Raw genomic sequence first — 23479 nt, 5'->3', positions numbered from 1 at the left:
GTACTCTCCATCATGTTGTATAGCACTATCACTGTGTTATACAGGACAGACTTTGAATAGATCTAGCAGCTCAAAACTCAATCCATGAGGTGCTGTGGGCCACTAATAGCAACAGAATTCTATACCAGAACAAACTGTAACTACATGGCCCAGCATATCCCCCACTCAACCATTGCCATCAAGCCAGGGGATCAACTCTGGTTCCATGGAGAGTGCAGGATGCAAGCCAGGAGCAGTACCAGGCATTCCTAAAAAAAAAAGGTGTCAACCTAGTGAAGCTACCAAAAAGGACTATATGCATTCCAAACAGCATAAGGAGCAGGCGATAGAGCTAAGCAACTCCAAAGTCAATGGATCAGATCTAAACTCTGCAGTCCTATTGTGAATGGTGGTGGGAAATGAATTAACTCACTGGAGGAGGAAGTTCCACAAGTATTCCTGTCTCAGTGTTGGAAGAGCCCAACACGTCAGTGCAAAAGATAAGGCTGAAACATTCATAGCAATCTTCAAATAGACGTAACAAGTGGATAATCCATCTCTACCTCCACCATTGGTCCCCTCCATCAAAGATGCCAGTTTTCAGCTACTTGGATTCACTCCATGTGATATCAAGAAAAGTTTGGATGTACTGGATACTATTAAGATTATGGACCCTGACAGCATTCCGGCAATAATACTGAAGACTTGTGCTCCTCAAATTGCTACTCCCTTGTTCGTTTGCAGTTACGACACTGGCATCTGCTTGACAATATGGAAAATTGCCCACTTAGGTAATGTATGCAAAAGGCAATGCAAATCTAACCCGTTCAGTTATCATCTCATCAGTCTGCTCTAAATCATCAGTAAAGTGATGGAAGGTGTCATCCACAGTGCTATCATGCAGCACCTGCTCGACAGTAAGCTGCTCAGTGATGCCCAGTGTGGGTTTCATCAGGGCCACTCAGCTCCTGCATTGGTGAACCATGGACAAAAGCGCTGAATTCCACAGGTCAGGTGAGAGTGACAGCACTTGACATCAAGGCTGCATTTGACCAACTGTGGCCTCAAGAATCCCTATCAAAATGTGTGAATGGATATCAGAAGGCAAACTCTTCGCTGGTTAGACTCAAACCTAGCAAATAGGAGGCTGGGGTTGTTGGAGGTCAGTCATCTTTGTTTCTGGACATCTCTGCTGGAGTTTCTCGGCGTAGTGTCCAAGGCTCAACCATCCTCAGCTGCTTCATCAATGTGGTGATGCTGCTGCTCCTTTAATAAAATTATGTTGTCCTTGGTTTTTTTGAAAAGGGGTTGTGAAAGGTTCTGATATGTCTGGGATAAGGCCATTTTGATTATGGTTGTCAGATATTGCCGAAGACAACAATCAGGGAAAAGGCTTTTAGGTTTTTTTTAAAAACACTTATACAATGAAAGGGTAGTGACCAGCTCTCCCAGTTCAGGGATTTTTCTAGTGTTTGTTTAGCTGGGACCGATCGAAGCAGCTACAATGAAAAGACGGTCCATGCTTCAGCAAGTGATCCCTGGCTGATTCGCTCAGCCATTTCTCTCTCCTGTGTTTGAACTTACCTTTTTTGCCAAGGGGTGTGTTTATGTGGATGTTGCAGGAAATTGCAACAGCCCCTTTAAGTTGTGGGGATTGTATTGTTTGGATTTTCAAATAGTTAAGTTATTCGAAATTGTGATTTCTTTTGTTTGTGTTTCTACCATAGTCTGTAAATAAAGTCTGTTTTACTTGAAGCCAAGTGGTTTGACGAGCTGCATTACACCTGGAATATCCACCTCAGATATGCCTAAAACAACTAGAGAAGTTAGGGTCTGGGCTACCTTCTTAAAATGTTTTGAGGCATGTGGCCCGGTTCATAGCAGTGTCCTTGTATCCATCAGAAGGTCAGAAATAGGGATATTCGCTAATGATTGCACAATGTTCAGTACCATTTGCGACTCTTTAGATACTGAAGCAGTCCATGTTCAAATGCAACAAGATGTGGACAATATTCAGGCTTGGCCTGACAAATAGCAAGTAACATTCTCACCACACAAATGCCAGTCAATTAACATCTCCAACAAAAGACTTTCTAATCACTGCCTCTCAAAATTACCATTACTGAATCCAAGAAACTCAATTAGACTTGCCATACAAATAGGATGGCTATAAAAGCAGGTTAGGCACGAGGAATTCTGTGGCGACTAACTCACTTCCTGACTCCCCAAAGCTTGATCACCATCTACGAGACAGAAGTCAGGTGAGTGATGGAATACTCCCTGTTGGCCTGGACGGGTGTAGATCCAACAACACCAAAGAAGCTTAATACAATTCAAGTCAAGGCAGCTTACCTGATTGGCACGACATTGGTAAGTGTCCACTCTCTCTACCACTGATACTCAACAGCAGCATGTACCGAGTCAGAGTCCTATAGCATGGAGGCAGGCCCTTTGGCCCAAACTGGTCCATGCTGACCAAAATGCCCTTCCACGCTAACACCATTTCTCTGCACTTGGCCCATATCCTTCTAAACCTTTCCTATTCATGTATTTGTCCAAATGCCTTTTAAATCTAGATGCACTGTGCAACTTTACTAAAGATCCTCAGACTGCACCTTCCGAAGTCAAGATCACTTTGATCTTGATGGACAAGGACAACAGATACACTAAGCACCACATGCAAGTCCCCCTCCAAGCCACTCACTATCCTGACTTGGAAATGCATGGCCGTTACTTTGGAATCACTGGGGAAAAAAATTCCTGGAATTCCCTCCCTCAGGGGATTGTGGGTCTACCATCAACACATCATCTGTAGTAGTTCAAGAAGGCGGCTCACAATTACCTTTCCAAGTGCCACTCATGTTGGATAATAAGTGTTCACCAGTCAGTGATGCCCATGGCCCATGAGTGGGGGAAAATAAACCAAACTGGCAAAAATAAACCAAACTGGAGCACCAGTTTCAAATTTACCTCTAAGGCGCAGACCATCCTAAGAACTGTATTGCCATTCTCAGACACTGCTGAATCAAAATTCTGGAACTCCTTTCCTAACTGCACTGTGGGTACACATACACTTTACCAACAGCAATTATTTCTGAAATGTAGGTCAGCACCACCATCTCCAGGGCGATTAGGTATAAGTAATAAATGTCATCCATTCGCAGGATGCGGGCATCACTGGCTAGAAGAAGACATTATCAAGTTTCAATGGCCCTCATGATGAGCTTTTGCTTACACCCTTGATCCCTCATGTCATTTACGGTTTTTTGTAAGCTGCCTTCCTACAGTTCTTGATGATTTGTGATGATGGACCCCTCAAGCTTCCTGCTCCTCAACAGTCCCTAACGCATTCCCATTTTAAAAAAAATCCTTGATCAACTTTCAAGGTGGCTGATCTTTAATAGTGACCTTCAGTTTTCTTGTTTGTAAGGTCTATCAACATGCCTCAACCTGCAAGTGGACTGCTTGCTCATGACAGCTTTTTAGAGTCATAGAGTCATAGAGATGAACAGCCTGGAAACAGACCCTTCGGTCCAACCCGTCCATGCCGACCAGATATCCCAACCCAATCTAGGCCCACCTGCCAGCACCCGGCCCAAATCCCTCCAAACCCTTCCTGTTCATATACCTATCCAAATGCTTCTTAAATGTTGCAATTGTACCAGCCTCCACCACTTCTTCTGGCAGCTCATTCCATACATGTACCACCCTCTGTGTGAAGAGGTTGCCCCTTAGGTCTCTTTTATATCTTTCCCCTCTCAACCTAATCCTATGTCCTCTAGTTCTGGACTCCCTGACCCCACGGAAAATACTTTGTCTATTTATCCTATCCATGCCCCTCATGATTTTGTAAATCTCTATAAGGTCACCTCTCAGCCTCCAACGCTCCAGGGAAAACAGCCCCAGTCTGTTCAGCCTCTCCCTACAGCTCAAATCCTCCAACCCTGGAAACACCCTTGTAAATCTTTTCTGAACCCTTTCAAGTTTCACAACATCTTTCCAATACGAAGGAGACCAGAATTGCACGCAATATTCCAACAGTGGCCTAACCAATGCCCTGTACAGCCACAACATGACATCCCAACTCCTGTACTCGATACTCTGACCAATAAAGGAAAGCATATCAAACGCCTTCTTCACTATCCTATCTACGTGCGACTCCATTTTCAAGGAGCTATGAACCTGCACTCCGAGGTCTCTTTGCTCCGCAACACTCCCGAGGACCTTACCATTAAGCATATAAGTCCTGCTAAGATTTGCTTTCCCAAAATGCAGCACCTCACATTTATTTCAATTAAACTCCATCTGCCACTTCTCAGCCCATTGGCCCATCTGGTCAAGATCCTGTTGTAATCTGAGGAAACCCTCTTTGCTGTCCACTACACCTCCAATTTTGCTGTACCTCTTATACTCGCATCCAAATCAATAATGTAAATGACAAAAAGTAGAGTGCCCAGCACTGATCCTTGTGGCACTCCACTGGTCACAGGCGTCCAGTCTGAAAAACAACCCTCCACCACCACCCTCTGTCTTCTACCTTTGAGCCAGTTCTGTATCCAAATGGCTAGTTCTCCCTGTATTCTGTGCGATCTAACCTTGCTAATCAGTCTCCCTTGTACTAATTTTAAAATAGTTATGTAGAGGGTCAAAACTGGTCCACAGGTTCAAGTTCTAAATTGGGGCAGGGTGGATTTTGATGAAATTAGACAGGAGCTTGCAGGAGTTGATTAGAGTAGATTGTTTGCAGGCAAAGGGACGTCTGGCAAATGGGAGGCGTTTAAAAGTGAGATAGCTAGAGTTCAAGGTCTATATGTTCCTATGAGGGTGACCAGCAGGTTTGGCAGGAAAAGGGAACCTTGGATGATGAGAGATATTGAGGCTTTAACCAGGAAAAAGGAGGAAAAAGGTGGCACAGGCAGCTGGGAGCAAGGCAATCCCTGGAAGTACTTAGGGAATACAGGAGTTTACGGAAGAAGGAAATCAGGAGGGCGGAAAAGGGGCTTTGACTGAGAAAATTAAGGTGAATCCAAAGAATTACTTTGAGTATATTAAAGAAAAAGAATAACTAGAGAGAGAATATGACCCCTCAAGGACCAAAGTGGACATGATTGTGTAGGACCACAGGAGCTGAGCGAGGTTCTCAATGAATATTTCTCCTCTGTGTTTACCATGGAAAAGGACATGAAGACTTGGGAAGTTAGTGGTGGTATCTTGGGGATAGTCCATATCAGATTAAAGGAGATGTTGATGTAGTAGAATGTATGAAGGTGGATAAATCTCATGGTCCTGACTAGATATATCCAAAAACACTGCAGGAGTGTTCTCTTCAGATTTCCTTCGGGTGGTCTGGTTTCCTCCCACAGTCGAAAGACATGCAGGTTAGGTGAATTGACCATGTTCAGGGATGTGTAGATTAGTGAGGGGAAATGTGCAGTAACAGTATAAGGAAATAGGTCTGGGTGGGTTACTCTTCGGAGGATTGGTGTAGACTTTTTGGGCCAAATGGCCTGTTTCCACACTGTAGTAATTCTATGATCTTTATAGTCTATAACTCATCATGACCAAACTACCTAACTTGCACATCCTTGAACTGTGGGAGGAAGCCCACAGAGATGCAGGGAGAATGTGCAAACTCCACACTGACAGGCACCTCAGGTTGGAATCAAGCCCAGGTTCCTGGCACTGAGAGGCAGCAGTGCTAACCACTGAGCCACCACACTGCCCATTTGCAATTTCTTGCCACAGAGAGCTTTGGGGAGTCCTTGTGTTTGTTTAAGGTTGTGATAGATCTTAATCGGCAGGGGAATCTAAAGTTGTTGGAAGAAGGCAGGAAAGTAGACTTAAGTAGTGTTGGATCAGTCATGTTGAATAGCAGAGCAGGTTTGACGGGCTGAGTGGCATACTCCTGTTCCCCTTTCTTATAGTCTAGCTATGACCCCTAGTGTGAAATTCCCCAACTCGTGGAAACATTGTCTTAACATTAACCCTGTCATAGAGTCCTACAGCATGGACACAAGCACCTCATCCCAAACTGGTCCATGCCAACCAAAATGTCCATCCACGCTAACCCCATTTCCCTGCACTTGGCCCATGTCCTTCTGTTCCTTTCCTATCCATATATTTATCCAAGTACCTTTTAAATATTGTTAATGTACCCGCCTCCACTATTTGCACTGATACCTCATTCCATATGCGTATCATCTTCTGTGTAAAGAAATTGCCCCTCAGGTTCTCTTTTATTCTTTCCCTCCTCGCCTTAAACTGATGCCCTCTCGTCCTTGATTCCCTAACACTGGGAAAACTACTGAGTGCATTCACCCTATCCATGCTGCTCATGATCTTACACACTTATGTAAGAACCCCCTCAATCTCCTACGCTTGAATGAAAAAGTCCAGTTTGACGTTGTGCCGATCTTTAATCCACTCTAAGATGAAACTAACCAACATACCCTTCATTTTACTATCATCCAAGAGTCGCTTAAACGTCCCTAATGTAGCCGACTCTACCACCACTGCTGGCACTACATGCTATGTGTAAAGAACCAATCTCTGACATCTCTCCTAAACCTTCTTCCAATCGTCTTAAAATTTTGCCCCCTTGTGATAGTCATTTGATTAGATTCCCTACAGTATGGAAACATGCCCTTGGGCCCCACACTGACCCTCCAAAGAGTAACCCACTCAGACACCCATTCCCTTACCCTATATTTACCCCAACTAATGCACCTAACACTTTGGGCAATTTAGCATGGCCAGTTCACCTCACCTGCACATCATCTGGATTGTGGAAGAAAACCAGAGCACCGGGAGGAAACCCATGTAGACATTGGCAGAATGTGCAAACTCCACACAGGCAATCGCCGAGGCTGGAATCAAATCCAGATACCTGGCGCTGTGTGGCAGCAGTGCTAACTACAGAGTCACCATTTCCGCTCTTGAGGAAACATTCTCTCGCTATCCACTCTATCTACACCTCTCATCATCTTGTACACCTCTATCAAGTCACCTCTCATCCTTCCTGGCTCCAATGAGAAAAGCCCTAGCTCCTTCAATCTTTTTTCATAAGACGTGCCCTCCATTCCAGGCAGCATCCTGGTAAATTTCTTCTGCACCCTCTTGAAAGCTTCCACATCCTTCCTATGATGAGGTGACCAGAACTGAACACGATATTCCAAGTGTGGTCTAACCAGAGCTTTTCGAGCTGCAGCATGACCTCGCGGCTCTTAAACTCAATCCCCCTGCATTATAATGAAAGCCAACACACCATACGCTTTCTTAACAACCCTATCAACTCGGGTGGCAACTTCGAGGGATCTATGGACGTGAACCCTAAGATCCCTCTGTTCCTCCACACTGCCAAGAATCCTGCCTTTAACCCTGTATTCTGTATTCAAATGTACCCATCTAAAATGAATCACTTTACACTTTTCCAGGTTGAACTCCATCTGTCACTTATCAGCCCAGCTCTGCATCCTGTCAATGTCCTGTTGTAACCTACAACTGCCCTCCACGCTATCCACAACTCCACTAACCTTTGTGTCATCGGCAAACTTACTAACCCACCCTTCCACTTTCCCAGTCAAGTCATTTATAAAAATCACAACGAGCAGAGATTCCAGAACAGATCCCTGTGGAACACCACATGTCACTGAGCTCCAGGCTGAATACTTTCCATCTACTACCACCCTCTGTCTTCTATAGGCTAGCCAATTCTGTATCCAGACAGCCAGATTTCCCTGTATCCCATGCCTCTTTACTTTCTGAATGAGCTTATCATGGAGAACCTAATCAAATGCTTTGATAAAGTCCATATACACCACATCCACTGCTCTATCTTCATCTATGTGTTTTGTCACATCCTCAAAGAATTCCAGACGGCTTGTGGGTTTGGCCAACCTCTCTGTATAACTGATTCCCTTGAATCTTGGCAATATCCTTGTAAATTTCTTCTGCACTCTTTCCAGTTTAATAACATCCTTCCTATAACAAGGAGACCGAAACTGAGCACAATACTCCAAGTGCGGCCTCACCAACATCCTGTGCCACTGCAACGTAACTTCCCAACTTCTATACTCAGTGCCCTGACTGATGAAGGCCAGTGTACCAAAGCCTCCTTCACTGCCCTGTCTACCTGTGACTCCATTTTTAGAGAACCGTGCACTTGAACTCCAATGTTCCTCTCTTCCAAGACACTCCTTTAGGCCCTACCATTCACCCTGAAGCTCCTACCTTGAATTGACTTTCTAAAATGCAAGACCTCACATTTATGTGTATTAAACTCCATTTGCCATTTCTTGGCCCACTTCCCCAGCTAATGAAGGTTCTGCTACAATTTCTGATAAATGTGTTTACTGTTCATGACACTGCCTGTTTAAGTGTCATCTGCAAACTTAGTAATCAAACCGTGTATATTCTCCTCCAAATCATTGACATCGATAACAAACAGTAATGGGCCCAGCACCGACCCCTGAGGCACTTCACCAGTCCCAGGCCTCCAGCCTGACAAGCATCCTTCCACTATTACCCTCTGCTTCCTACCATCAAGCCAGTTGTGTATCCAATTTGCTTCCCTGGATTCCATGCAATCTAACTTTGCAGAGCAGCCTACCATGTGGAACCTTATCAAAGGCTTTACTGAAATCCATACAGGCTATGTCTACCGGCTTGTCCTTGTCAACCTTCCTGGTCACTTCATCAAAGAACTCTAACAAATTTGTGAGGCATGATCTCCCATGCACAATGCCATGCCGACTAATCAAAATCTGTCTTTCCAAATGCATGGATATCTGATCTCTCAATCTTCTCAATTAACTTATCCACCACAGATGTTAAGCTCACTGGTCGATATTTCCCAGGTTTTGCTTTGCAGCCTTTCTTGAATAAGTGCAGAACATTCACTACCCTCCAATTCTCTGGACCTCACCCATGGCTAACAATGATGCAAAAGTATTAGCGAGGGCTCCTGCAATTTTCTACCTTGCCTCTTGCAGTGTTCTTGGATATATCTGGTCATGACCAGGAGATTTATTCACCTCCATGCATTCTGATATGCCCAACACCACCTCTACTGTGATATAGACTGTCCCCAAGATATCACCAATAACTTCCCTAAGGTCCCAAGTCACCTTGTCTTTCTCCATGGAACACTCAGAGGAGAAATATTCATTGAGGACCTCACCTATCTCCGGCGATTTGACACATTCATGTCCACTTTGGTTCATGAGAGGTCCTATTTTGTCCCAAGTTATTCTTTTTCCTTTAATATACTTAAACAGCCACTTTGGATTCAACATAATTAGATTAGATTAGATTACTTACAGTGTGGAAACAGGCCCTTCGGCCCAACAAGTCCACACCGACCCGCCGAAGTGCACCCACCCATACCCATTCCCCTACATTTACCGCTGCATCGAACACTAAGGGCAATTTAGCATGGCCAATTCACCTAACCTGCACATTTTTGGACTGTGGGAGGAAACCAGAGCACCCGGAGGAAACCCACGCAGACACGGGGAGAATGTGCAAACTCCACACAGACGAGGCGGGAACTGAACCCGGGTCTCTGGCGCTGTGAGGCAGCAGTGCCAAGGCTATCTCATGCCCCCTTCTCGTCATTGTCCTTCACTAAACTCCTGTATCCCCTGTATACATCCGGTAATTCCCTTGATCCCAGGTTTGTATACCTGAACCTCATTTTTTCTGGTCCAAGCCGGTTTGTCATCCAGGGTTCTCTATTCCTGCTAATCTTGTCCTTCACCCGGATAGGAACACCTAGACCTTACACTCCAGCTATCTCACTTTTAAAGGCCTCAAAGTTGCTGTGGTCCCTTTACCTGCAAACAAACTACTCCAATCAACCCCTGCAAGCTCCTGTCTAATTCCATCAAAACTCGCCCTGCCCCAATTTAGAACTTGAACCTGTGGACCAGTTTTGTCCCTCTCCAGAACTATTTTAAAATTAATACAACTATCGTCACTGGTCCCAAAGTGCTCCCCCACTGTCACTTCCAACACTTGTCCTGCCCTATTTCCCAAGAGTCAGTCGGGTTTTGCACCTTTCTATATCGGATCCTCTGTGTCCTGATTGAGGAAATTTTCCGGAATGCACTTAACAAATTTCGTCCGATCTAAGCCTTTAACGCTTTGGCAGTCCCAGTCAATGTTCGGAAAACTAATATCCCTTACTATGACACCTTATTGCTCCTGCACGTCTCCTCAGTCTCCCTGCATATTTGTTCCTCTAATCACCATTGACTATTTGGGGGCCTACAGTACAACCCCAATACCGTCACCATCCTTTTCTTATTTCTTAGCACCACCCCACAAAGCCTCACTGACTAATCCTTCAGTTATTTCATCTCTGACTATGGCTGTGATACTCACCTTAATCAAAAATGCAACTTCCCCTGCCCTCCCTTTCACCAACTCTGTCCCGCCTAAAGCACCTGTATCCTGGCACATTACGTTGCCAATCCTGTCCCTCCCTTAGCCATGTTATTGTAATGGCTATAATATCCCAGTCCCACACACCTATCCGCGCCCTGAGTTAATCAGCCTTATCAATCAACCCTGTTGCATTGAATAGATGGAACTTAATCCAACAGGGATTCTTACTTAATTACTTAGTTAGTGTGGAAACAGGCCCTTTGGCCCAACAAGTCCACACCGACCCGCCGAAGTGCAACTCACCCAGACCCATTCCCCTACATTTACCCCTTCACCTAACACTACGGGCAATTTAGCATGGCCAATTCACCTAACCTGCATATTTTTGGACTGTGGGAGGAAACCGGAGCACCCGGAGGAAACCCATACAGACACGGGGAAATATGCAAACTCCACACAGACAGTCGCCTGAGGTGGGAATTGAAGCTGGGCCTCTGGTGCTGTGAGGCAGCAGTGCTAATCACTAAGCCCATTCCTTGCTCCCTGTTGTGTTCCAGTCTGACCTGCCTCTTCGATGAACTGTTTATGATACTATATCTCCTTCCAGTCTCACACTTGCCTCCCTGCAGTTGAGGATCCCACCCTGCTGTTGAAGAGTCAAGACTCCTCAAACTCTTGTGCATTTACATAAGATCACCCCTCATTATTCTGAACTTGTACGTCCAATGTCAGATCAGAATTGATTTTCCTTTTACTCAACCATGGGAACAGCAGGTTCTGCAAGGTCACCTCCAAGCCTCTCACCATCCTGAATTGGTAATATATCATTGTTGCTGGAATAAAGTGCTGGAACCTCCTTCCCATCAGCAGCTTGGAAACAATACAGCATTTTCAAGGTAAAAGTTTGTGCGAAGATTTGTAGCTCGGGTGCTCGTTGTTGTGGTTCTGTTCGCCGAGCTGGAAGTTTTTGCTGCAAACATTTCGTCCCCTGGCTAGGCAACATCATCAGTGCTTGGGAGCCTCCTGCGAAGCGCTTCTTTGATGTTTCCTCCGGTGTTTATAGTGGTCTGTCCCTGCCGCTTCCGGTTGTCAGTTTCAGCTGTCCGCTGTAGTGGTTGGTATATTGGGTCCAGGTCGATGTGTTTGTTGATGGAGTTTGTGGATGAATGCCATGCCTCTAGGAATTCCCTGGCTGTTCTCTGTCTGGCTTGCCCTATGATAGTAGTGTTGTCCCAGTCGAATTCATGTTGCTTGTTGTCTGCGTGTGTGGCTACTGAGGATAGCTGGTCATGTCGTTTCGTGGCTAGTTGATGTTCATGTATGCGGATTGTTAGCTGTCTTCCTGTTTGTCCTATATAGTGTTTTGTGCAGTCCTTGCATGGTATTTTGTACACTACATTAGTTTTGCTCATGTTGGGTATCGGGTCCTTCGTTCTGGTGAGTTGTTGTCTAATTTTCAAGGTAAATTAGGGTTGGGCGATGCCTGCATTCCATGTGTTAACATGACAAAAACATTTATCCAGATGCTTTCCATTTAATATTGAGCTCCTGTTGTGCTTGTTATTTTCTGATATTTATTTGCTTGAAAATGTAATAGATTGTTGCAAACACTGACTAATGAAGCACATCAGCCGGGCGTAATTTATTGGTTTGCATCAAATTCATTCATAGAACCCCTACAGTGAAGAAACAGGCCATTTGGCCCAACAAGTCCTCCGAAGAGTATCCCACCCAGACCCATTCCCCTGTCCTGTTACTTGACACCTCCCCTGGCTAATGCACCTAATCTACACATCCCTGAAGACTGTGGGCAATTCAACATGGTTAATTTACCTAACCTGCACATCCTTGGGCTGTAGGAGGAAATCAGAGTTTCTTTGTTTTCCTTACCTTAATAAATGGAGCCATCTATCTCATTAATATGCAACAGGGTTGACTGGGGAGATCCAGTTTAGCACTTTAAATGGAAGATTCAATGTTGAGCGATACCCCAATGAGGTATGAGAAAAATGGCAAATGACACAAAGAGGGTACTAGGACAGCTAATCAAAGGCTTCATCAAGTAACTGGGTTTTAAGATCATACATGTAGGAGAGAGAGATGTAGGGGCAGAGGCATAATAATGATTTTGTATGGTGCCTCCTGGAAAGATGATGTGGTGGTGTTATCACTATGCTTAATGGATATGGGTTCAAATTCTGGCATGGCAGGTCTAACAAAAGGAAAGCTGATGTTCTTAGCCAGTCTGGCCGACATGTGACTTCAGACTTTCAGAATTGTGATTAGCTCTTAGATTTCTTCAGAAAGGACTAAGCAAGCTTCTCAGTCCAAGGACAATTAGAAATGGGCAAAATATGTTGGCCTTGCAAATGACACACTCATCACAAGAAAACAGGAAAAGGAAGTCTGCCAGAAAATCTGCAAGCACTTCATAAATAAAATGGATCTTATAGAGTCAAACATCTCAACCATTTTCTGTGCTTCATAATTTATCGGCTGAACAGCGAATAGATTTTTGGCAGTATTTGTTGGGATGAAATACTAGCTAGGACAACAGGGACATCCCTCATCTTTTAATCTCACTATGGTATTTTGCTTGAGGTGCTTAATAAGCAAATGGAACTTGAGTTGAATGTATCATTTGAAGAATTGTTCCTCTGATTTTGTACTTGCTCACTACTACAGTGATGTACTGGTACAAATTATGTGCGTAAGTGCAGGAATGTGCTATGATCGTACAACTTTCTGTTTTACACAGTCCTGTTGAGCTGCAGGAACTTCCATTTATTTAAGTGGCTGCTTAACATGCTTTGAATTTCTAGCACGTATGTTCACATTGAAAAAAAAATTATTAATATCATTAATGTGACATTTTTTTGTACAGGAGCATACAAAGGAGGAGCTAGACGCATGGAAGATTGTGCGAGTTAGCGAGGATTTCAGAGTAATAGCCCTGGGTCTGCCAGTCCCGAAGTATCCTGGAAACCCTCTAGATCCTCCACTTCGTTCAAGGTTTCAGGCCAGGGACATTTATAGCCTGCCTTTTAAGGTAACCTTTCACCTTCAAACACAGTGACGATATCAGTGGATACTTTCATGTAAACGTAGTGGTTTCTACATTCTGCACAATTACGAATTTTGATCTTAATTATTTAGTGGTGGAGTTAACGCTTGCAATACAATAAATGTTTTAATGACTCAGTGGTTAATACTGCTGCCTCACAGCACCAGTGACCTGGGTTCCATTCCAACCTCGGGCAACAGTCTGTGTGGAGTTTGCACATTCTTTCCTATCTGCTTGGATTTCCTCCGTGTGCTCCTGTTTCCTCCAGCCATGCTAAATTGCCCATAGGGCTTATGCCTGAAGAAGGGCTTATGCCCGAAACGTCGATTCTCTTGTTCCCTGGATGCTGCCTGACCTGCTGCGCTTTTCCAGCAACACATTTTCAGCAAATTGCCCATAGTGTCCAGGGATAAGCAGGCTAGGTGGATTGGCCATGGTAAATGCAGGATTACAGGGATAGGGTAGGGGGATAGATCTGGGTGGGATGCTTTTCAAAGGTTAGGTGTGGACTTGATGGGCCAAATGGACTTTTTCCACACTGTAGGGATTCTATGAATAAATGTTTCATAATCTTCCTTACTAATGGAGAGGTTTTCAATAATTAAGTTGTAGTTCTTGAAACAGTGGAACAAGAGTAGGCGATTCAGCTTATTGTGCCTGCCTGCAACTTAATACCATCATGGCTGATTAAGCACTTTAATGCCTTTTGTCCACCCCATCTCCATAACCTTGTTTAACTATGGTAATCAGAAATCTATCAATCTCTACCTTCAACATGGTCTAACACAGTGATAGTATGGTTGGGAATTCCAGATTAGATTACATTCCTTTAAGTGTGGAAACAGGCCATTTGGCCCAACAAGTCCACACCGACCCTCCAAAGAGTAACCCACCCAGACCCATTCCCCTACCCTATATTTCCCTCTGACTAATGCATCTAACACTATGGGCAATTTAGCATGGCCAATTCACCTGACCTGAACATCTTTGGACTGTGGGAGGGAACTGGAGCACCCGGAGGAAACCCACACAGATGCAGGGAGAACGTGCAAACTCCACACAGACAGTCGGCCGAGGCAGGAATTGAACCTGACTCTGGCGCTGTGAGGCAACAGTGCTAACCACTGAGCCACCCCTACAAATGTTCACAACCCTCTGAGTAAAAAAAAAATTCTCCTCATCCTGGAACAAAGAGGTATCCCCCTTATTTCTAAATTGCACCCCCTGGTTCTGGACTCACCAAGCAGGGGAAACACCTACTGTCTCCACCCCTTTAAGTATTTTGTAAGTTTCAGGTAAATCACCTTGTACTGCCAACTGTCAGCCCAAACCTGGATGGAAAAGAACATAGCCGATGGAATATGAAGTGGAAAAATGTGTTGTTGTACTCTTGGGTTGGTAAAAACAAATGCGCAGCATATTTCTTATTGTTAAGAGGTCAGAAGTGTGGATGTACCTCGGAATCTAAATGTCATTGTATACAAGTTAAATGCTGGCCCAGCCAGTGATGCCTACATCCCATCGGTAAATAAAACAAATTCACTAGCCCTGTCCAAATCCTCCTGAAACTGCCTGACAACTTTCTCACCATTCACATTCCCATTTAAGACCATCAGAACTAGGAACAGGAGTAGGCTACTCACCCCCTCGAGACTGCTCTGCCATTCAGTAAAGTCATGGCTGATCCTGTGAAAGAGGATCCCAAATATCTACTACCCTTTGTATGTAGCAGAGCTTGCTAACATCTCTCCTGAATGGTATGGCTCTAATTCTCAGACACTATCGCCAAATTCTGGAATCCCTAATCTGTGGAAATAGTATATGTTTGTCTCCCTGATCTTTTCCTCTTCCTACCTTGAAGACTTCAATCAGATCACCCCTTAACCTTCTGAAGTCGGAAGAAGCAAACCTGATTTGTATAATCTCTGCTCACGATGTCCAGGTTTCATTCTTGTATATCTATGTTATACTCAATTCAAGGTAAATATATCCTTTGTAAGATGTGGTGCCCAGATCTGCTTTCAGTACTCCAAGTGGGGTTTTGTATTACTATAGCGTAGTTTCTGCATCCTTATTACACCAGTCCTCTACAGCATTTCATTAGCTTTTGTGATTATTTTCTGCACCTGTTCATGACATTTTAAAGATCTATGCATCTAAACCCCCAAGTTTCCACTGTATTTAACTTCATACCATTTAGAAATACCCTGACTGGTTCAAAATGCATAACCTCACTTTTGTTTACATTGAACTCCATTTGCCACAGTGTTGCCCATTCACTTCGTCCATCGATATCCCTTTGTAATTTTATGCTATCATCTAAATGGTCTACAATGCTGCCTCATTTTGTGTCATCGCAAATTTGCATATATGACTTTCAATGTCATTATCCAAGTCAACAACATATAAGTGAATAACTGAGGCCCTGTACAGAGCCTTGTGCTCTGCCATGTCACCTTGGTTTCCCTCATTTGCTCTTCTTAAAATGCAGAGTAACATTTCCCTGTGGATTAGAAAATTGCACAACTCCCTGTAGCTAGGGGACTCTAAAAGATTGTAGTTAGGGTGTCTACAATATCCTCCCCTCCCATGAGGGAGAACATTCTCTCAGCATTTACCTTGTCAAGCCATTTAAGAATCCGATATGTTTCAGTGCTATCACCTCTCAACTGCAATGAATACTATCCTTACCTGTTTAACCTTTGTTCATAAGACAGTCCCTCCCTACCATGGATCATCCTTGTGACCCTTCTCTGAACTGCCTCCAATGAAATAATATCTTTTCTTTAAATAGGGGACCAAAATGCTTAGAATATGGTATCACCATAGATGTGGTTTCACCAGCACTTTGTAAAGTTGCAGTATAACATTCCTACTCTTATATTTCAACTGCCTTAAAATAAGGGCCAACATTCCATTCGCCTTCCTCATTATCTATTAGACCCATGTACCAGCTTTTTGTGTTTCATGTATAAGTACTCCTAAGTCCCTTTGTCTTACAGCTATCTATAGCTTTTCTCCATTTAAAGATAATCTGTTCGCCCATCCAAACTACACAACTTTATATTTTCCCACATTATACTTCATTTTCCAACTCTTTGCTCACTTATTGATTTATATATTTCAGTAAGATGTTTGAATACCTTTCACAACTTTCCTTTCCACCTATTTTGTGTCATCTGCAAATTTGGCCAAAATACATTTGCTTCCTTTCTCCAAGTCATTGATATATATTGTAAACACTGATCCATGTGGAACCCCACTGGTTACAGGTTGCCAACCTGAAAAATAATCCCTGATCTCCACTCGTTATATTTTATGCATTTGTCAATATGCTATGCAAACCTGGGTTCTTACTTTATGACTTAACTTTTTGTGAGATACCTTGTTGAACACCTTCTGGAAGTCCAAATACACATGTTTACTGGTTCTCCTGTATCCACTCTGATTGAGACTTCCTCAAATAACTAATAAATTAGTCAGATATAATTTCCATTTCATGAAGCTATGCTGTTTCATTAGATTTAGCTTTGTATTATCCACAATTTGGAACTATTACATTTGGTCCCCACCTTCGAGCATCTGGTTTCTGAGTAGTGATCCTTGCAGTATTCCACCACTCAGCCTGCCAATGTGAGAATAATTAATTTATTCCAACCCTGTTTTCTGTCCCTCAGCCAACCATTAAAACATGCCAGTACATTACTCCCATCCTGTATATTTTAACTTTTCTAACCAGCCTCCTGTGGGAGATTTTATCAAAAGCCTTCTGAAAATCGAAGTGTACTGTGCCCATTTGGCTCACCTTCATGAATTCATACTCTGTTCTCCCTTTCTGCATCAATTTCCTGATCCTCTTATGCTGTATTTTGTAAACCTCCCAACCCTCAGAATTATTGTTTTCTCTGGCAATTTTCATAGAATCGTAGAATTCCTATACTGTGGAAATAGGCCCTTCGGCCCAACAAGTGCACACAGACCCTCTGAAGGTGAACTCACCTGGACCCATTCCCTTATCATATATTTACTCCTGACTAATACACCTAACCAACACATCCTTGATGACTATGGGCAATTTAGCATGGCCAATTCACCTGACCTGCACATCTTTGGATCGTGGGCGGAAACCGGAGCACCCAGAGGAAACCCACGCAGGCACGGGGAGAATGTGCAAACTCCACACAGACAGTCGCCTGAGGCTGGAATCAAACCTGGGACTTTGGTGCTATGAGGCAGCAGTGCTAACCACTGAGCCACCATGCCACCAACTTTATTGGCCTTTACTTTTACTGTGCTTTAATTCATAATCCTGAATTTCCTTTGTTAGCGATGCTTGATCGACATATTTTGAATTTCTGCACTTTAAAGGAATGTATGTTAAAACTTAAAGTCATGTATTATGGACCAGACTGGACACACTCAATCAATTTTAAGAAGTTAAAAATCACACAACATCGGGTTATAGTCCAACAGGTTTATTTAGAAGCACTAGCTTTCGAAGTGCTGTTCCTTCATCAGGTAGTTGTGGAGCCTAATGAAGAGGCAGTGCTTTGAAAGCTAGTGCTTCCAAATAAACCTGTTGGATTATAACCTGGTGTTGTGATTTTTAACTTTGTCCACTCCAGTCCAACACCGGCATCTCCACGTCACTTTTAAGACGGGTAACCTAGACAATAACTACTTCTTATTTTAAAGGTAAATGTGAAATGCTGTGATCCAGATGCAGTGCGACTGGTCAAATTACTTGACATTAAGCAAAATACAATCTGTTTAAACACTATAGTTAAAATTGAAACGAAAGAAAGGAATTTAAAATAATTTAACGATTGGAAAACTTAACAGAATTCACATGCAGTTCTCCAATCCAGGAGGAAAAAAAACAAGGGAATATTCAAAGAGTGTAGCAGCCAGGAGATATTCACTGAAGCTTCTAACTCTTTTTAACTTTTTTTTAAAGGCTTCCGATGTTATTGAAAAAAACAAAACCTATAAATCTGGATCTGAGAGACCTGGCCACAACCATTCAGGCTGTTTGTTTAAGAAACCCAAGGCCTCACAAGTTGTCTTCAATAGGCAATTCCGCACCTCTGCCTTACAACCTGTCCAAAAAGAAAACAGGACAAAATAACCTCTTAAAATGACAACCATGTCACACATGATAAGTTACCTCAGAGCACAATGGGACCTTGATCAGATGGGTTGATGGGCTGAGGAGTGGCAGATGAAGATTAATCTATATGTGACTCGCTATATTTTCATAAGGCAAAGCAGGACTTACTCACTTAATGGTAAGGTCCTGGGGAGTGTTGCTGAACAAAGGGATCTTTGAATAGAGGTTCATAGTTCTTTGAAAGTAGAGTCGCAGGTAGACAGGATAGTAAAGAAGACATTTGGTATGCTTTCCTTTATTAGTCAGTGCACTGAGTGTAGGAGTTGGGAGGTCATGTTACAGCACATTGGCCACTTTTGGTATACTGCATTTATTTCTGGTCTCCTTGCTATCGGAAGGATGTTGTGAAACTTGCAAAGGGTTCATAAAAGATTTACAAGGATGTTGCCAGGGTTGGAGCATTTGAGCTGTCGGGAGAGCCTGAATGAGCTGGGGCTGTTTTGACTGGAGCACCGGAGGCTAAGGGATGACCTTACAGATGTTTATAAAATCATGAGGACCATGGGTGGGGTGAATAGTCAAGGTCTTTCCCCAGGATAGTGGAGTCCAAAACTAGAGGACATCGGTTTAAGGTGAGGGGGAAAGATTTAAAAGGAACCTGCGGGGCAACGTTTTTAAACAGAGCGTGGTGTATACATAGAACAAGCTGACGGAGGAAGCAATAGAGGCGAGTACAATTACAGTATTTAAAAGACATTTGGACAGGTACATGAATAGGAAGAGTTTAGGGGGAAATGAGCCAAATGCAGACAAATGAGACTAGATTAATTTTGGTTATGTGGTCGACATGGACGAGTTGGATTGAAGAGTCTGTTTCCATGCTGTGCATCTTTATGACTCTATGTCTCTCCTTAAAACTCAAACTCTCTGTTCCTGGCAACATGCTGATAAATCTCTTCCGAACCTTCTCCAGCTTAATAAGAGTCTTCCTATAACTGAGCAGACCAGAACTGGACAGAGTACTGCAGAAGAAGCTTCACCAACATCCTGTACAACCTCACTATAATGTCCCAACTTCTGTACTCAAAGGTCTGAGTAATGAAGACAAGCATGCCAAATGCCTTCTTAACCACCCTACCTACATGTCATGCAAACTTCAAAGAATTATGCACCTGAAATCCTTGGTCTCTCTGTTCACAAACTGCTCAAGGCCTTACTTTTAACTGTATAAGTTTTTTTTTGTTTTACCAAAATGCAATACCTCCCATCTATCCAGCATTAAAACTCCATTTGCCAATCTTCAGCTCATTGACCTAATTAATTAAGATCTCTTTGTAATCTTTCATAACTTTCTCTGCCATTCACTGTACCACCAACCTTGGTGTGATCTGCAAACTTATAAACCATGTTTTCTATATTCTCATTTAAATCATTTATGCCAATGATAAACAAAAGTGGAACAAGCACAATCCATGTGGAACACTGCTAGTCACAAGCCTTAGGGGGCAAGTGGGAGAAGAGGTTTGAAAGTATTAAACATCAAATTTATCCATCTTCTGAGATTCACTTATAATATTTGATATCCCAGCATTGAGGAGTAGGCAGATTTCACAGGAGAAAATATGGCAGGGTTGGAATTTATAGCTTGAAGGAGTTCTGAGTCCGCCAGCAGAAAGCTTCACTCCTTGTAATTGTATTGACAATGTTCATTTTTATTACTTTACCAGGATCAGTTGGCACTCTTATATGCTGTTGGACCAAATGTACCCTCTGAAAGGTATGGTTGTTTAAGGATATCTTATTTGTTGAGCAGGGACAGAGACACAAACAAGATGGACATACTAGTTGGGCTGAGCGGGTCTATATCTGTTCTCCTGTTTTAATATGTCTCTCTCCTTGTGTAACTGTTGTTCATTTCTGTCCAGTTTTATCCTGATTACAGACAGTTCTACTATAACACGTCTTTAGTAAATGCAAATTGACTGTCATGCGTTTGGTGAATTGGGAACGCTGTTTCTAAAACGCTGACTTGTATAACCTTGGTTGGCTACAACGCGATTAGATCACCAACACTTGAAGTGTTACTTGGGATTGCGCGATTTTTGTATAGTGCTGGGCCACACAGGAATGGAACTATTGCAGAAGAAATGGTTGGATTCGATGGTCTGCCCGGTTTCTATTTAATCATCCTGGATATGAGCGTTTTGTTTTTTAATAGACAGTTTCAAATCACTGAATTGGTTATTTGAAAAGTCGGTTAGGAACAAGTGAGGCCTAAGTGGGGTCTTTGAACGTTTTAATTCTACAGTGTTGCACATGCAGAGATAGGGACTCAATTTGATTTGATTCAGCTCTCTGCCTCCATGTTTAACACTAAAGGAAAGAAGCACAAGAGTCCAATTCTTATTGAAAATTCACACAAAGCTCTTCAAGCAATGTAATGAAGCTACTGCGCAATTTCCATTTATATAACAGCTTTAACCTAGAAAAACAGCTAACCCAGAATCCACAGATTGAAAGTGAAAAGGGACACAGAGGCAAACTGACAGTTAGAAGTAACTGAGAGCTTAGTCAAAGAAGACAAGATTTCCTCATTAGTGAGGAAGTAGACAGATTTAGGGTATGTCGGTAAACTCTTTATGCCTTTCAACCATCTGAGATCCTGCAATTATTCCACACTGCACTGCTGAGAATCTCCTGTCTTTTGCTCCACCAGTAGTCACCATGCCTTCCACTGCTTTGACTCTTAAAGAGGATTTCTCTCGACCTGTCTCTCAGTTAATATGTCCCTTAAAAGCTACTTCTTTGACTAAGCTTTTAGTTACTTGCTCTCTCCTGTTAAGGTGCCACAGAATAGATTACTACACAAGAACATATGAGGTTGGGAGTTAATATTGGGAGACAGAGGATTGATTAACAAACAGGAAATTGAATTGGGACAAATAGTTCATTTTCAGGTTGATAAGCTGGAGTGCTGCAGGGAGTAGTGCTGTCACCTCAATAATTTGTGATAATTATCGACTTGGACAAAGGGATATACTGTGCTGTCACCAAGTTGAGTATTCAATGAAATTTCGATAAGTTGAGTGCGGCAAAAATTTGGCAAATGGAATATAACATAGAAAAATGATGATATCAGTTTTGACAGGAAGAACAGAAAAACAAGATGTTATTTAAATGGAGAGAGACTTCAGAACTCAGTCGGTGTCTTGCTACAGGAGCCTCAAAGTTGCTGTGCAGCTACAAGTGATCAGAAGTCAAATGGAGTGTTGACACTTATTACAAGGGAACAGACAGGGCATTGGGGAAATGATATCTGGAGCACTGTGCGCAGTTTTGGTCTCCTTATTTTAAAAAGATAGAATTGCGTTAGAAACAATTCAGAGAAGGTTGACTTGAGTGATTCCTTGGATGAAAGGCTTATCTAATGCTCTGAACAGATTAGGTCTGTACTTGTTAGAGTTTAGAATAATTGAAACATAATAGTTCTTAAGGAAACCTAACAGGGTGGATGCAGAAGGATGCTTCCCCTTGTGACAAGACAAAAACCAGGGGACGTTTTTTAAAGAAGGGGTCTCCCTCTTAACTCAGAGATAAAGAGAAACTTTCTCCGACAGTCAGGACAGTATGAAATTCTCTTCCACAGAAAGTAGTGGATGCTGGGTTTCTTTTTCTTTAACATGAGCTGTTTCCCACAGTCCAGTGGTCATCTTCAGTTCAAACCCAAAATAACAAAAAGAATGAAGGAATGAAAAAGCAGTGAAGGTTCCAGCATCAGTTTATGTATTCTTGCTCCTGTCAAGTGAAATTCTGTGCCATAATCATTTGTTTGAAATTTAACCTCATTGAAGAAATGTTCCTACAAATTGCAGCTTTGTTGTTTCAGCAGAATAGGAATTTAATTTTTCATAATTTTACTGAAAACGAAAAAGAGACCATTAGCTGTTAAAGAAAATGAGAATGTTTAGTGCATGGGTCCCTGAAGCTTCATCACTAAAAAAATTGTTTCTACTTTATCAGAGTATCTCAGATGTTATCCTTTGCAACAACCCTCTGCTCTCAAGAGTCCACAACTCTTGGTCTTCCTGAGTTCCCTGCAGATAACTTGGCAGCTCTCATTAAGATCATGGTATGTACAGTTGACAACAGAGTAACAAAATGAGTTTTAGCTCTGCAGACAATTTAATTAACATGCTGCTTTTTGACCAGGATGTGATTCCCATGCTCTCTGCCCAACAACTGCTTCACAGACTTTATCCATATGATTTAATACTTGGGAAGGAAGGTCGAACTGGAGTGGACGATGTATTGAAGGTGAGTAGGAGGTGAAGGTGAAGCTTTTGTTATTGTGATCTGTTTATTGAAAATTGACCTCCGATTGCCCAGTTTGACAGGGATTTGCTGAGCCTTGGCCTTAAGGGGACAGACCAAGTGAGCAATTTTAGCTGCGCTTCAGGTTGCAGATGATGCCCAGGGAGGTCACCTCTGATTGAAAAATATTCTGTATTGCTAGCCAAGTGTAACCTTAGTTAGTGACAAAAAAAACTGCAGATGGTGGAATCCAATCATAGAATCACAGTGCGGAAACAACCCAACAAGTCCACACCGACCCACCGAAGGGTATCCCACCCAGACCCATTTCCCTACCCTATTACTTTACATTTACCCCTGACTCATGCACCTAACCTACACATCCCTGAACACTATGGGCAATTTAGCATGGCCAATTCACCCACCCTGCACATGTTTAGACTGTGGGAGGAAACTGGAGCACCCAGATGAAACTTTTGCAGGCAGGGGGAGAATGTGCAAACTCCACATAGACAGTCGCCTGAGGCTGGAATCAAACCTGGGACTCTGGTGCTATGAGGCAGCAGTGCTAACCACTGAGCCACCTTGCCACCCCAAAGTAGACAAGCAGGAGGCTAGAAGAACACAGC

At 42.9% G+C, this 23479-nt stretch overlaps 1 protein-coding gene across 4 annotated transcripts in view; it reads left to right on the top strand.

Moving 5' to 3' along the window:
• The window catches only part of vwa8 (von Willebrand factor A domain containing 8), a 367132-nt gene that overhangs the window by 93559 nt on the left and 250094 nt on the right, over positions 1-23479 (top strand). For all 4 annotated transcript variants that reach the window (XM_087993166.1, XM_087993165.1, XM_087993168.1 and 1 more), the window contains exons 6-9: positions 13250-13414; positions 20267-20316; positions 22560-22668; positions 22749-22853. In XM_087993166.1, the coding sequence (XP_087849292.1) occupies positions 13250-13414; positions 20267-20316; positions 22560-22668; positions 22749-22853 (429 nt within the window). The remainder of the gene's footprint in view (positions 1-13249; positions 13415-20266; positions 20317-22559; positions 22669-22748; positions 22854-23479) is intronic.

This window comes from Chiloscyllium plagiosum, unplaced genomic scaffold (assembly GCF_037043375.1).
Source record: "Chiloscyllium plagiosum isolate Xiang-an unplaced genomic scaffold, Cpla_swu_hap1 HiC_scaffold_12, whole genome shotgun sequence".
NCBI lineage: Eukaryota > Metazoa > Chordata > Chondrichthyes > Orectolobiformes > Hemiscylliidae > Chiloscyllium > Chiloscyllium plagiosum.
Note: the sequence above shows the minus strand (reverse complement) of the source record. Positions and strands in the feature narration are given on the sequence as shown.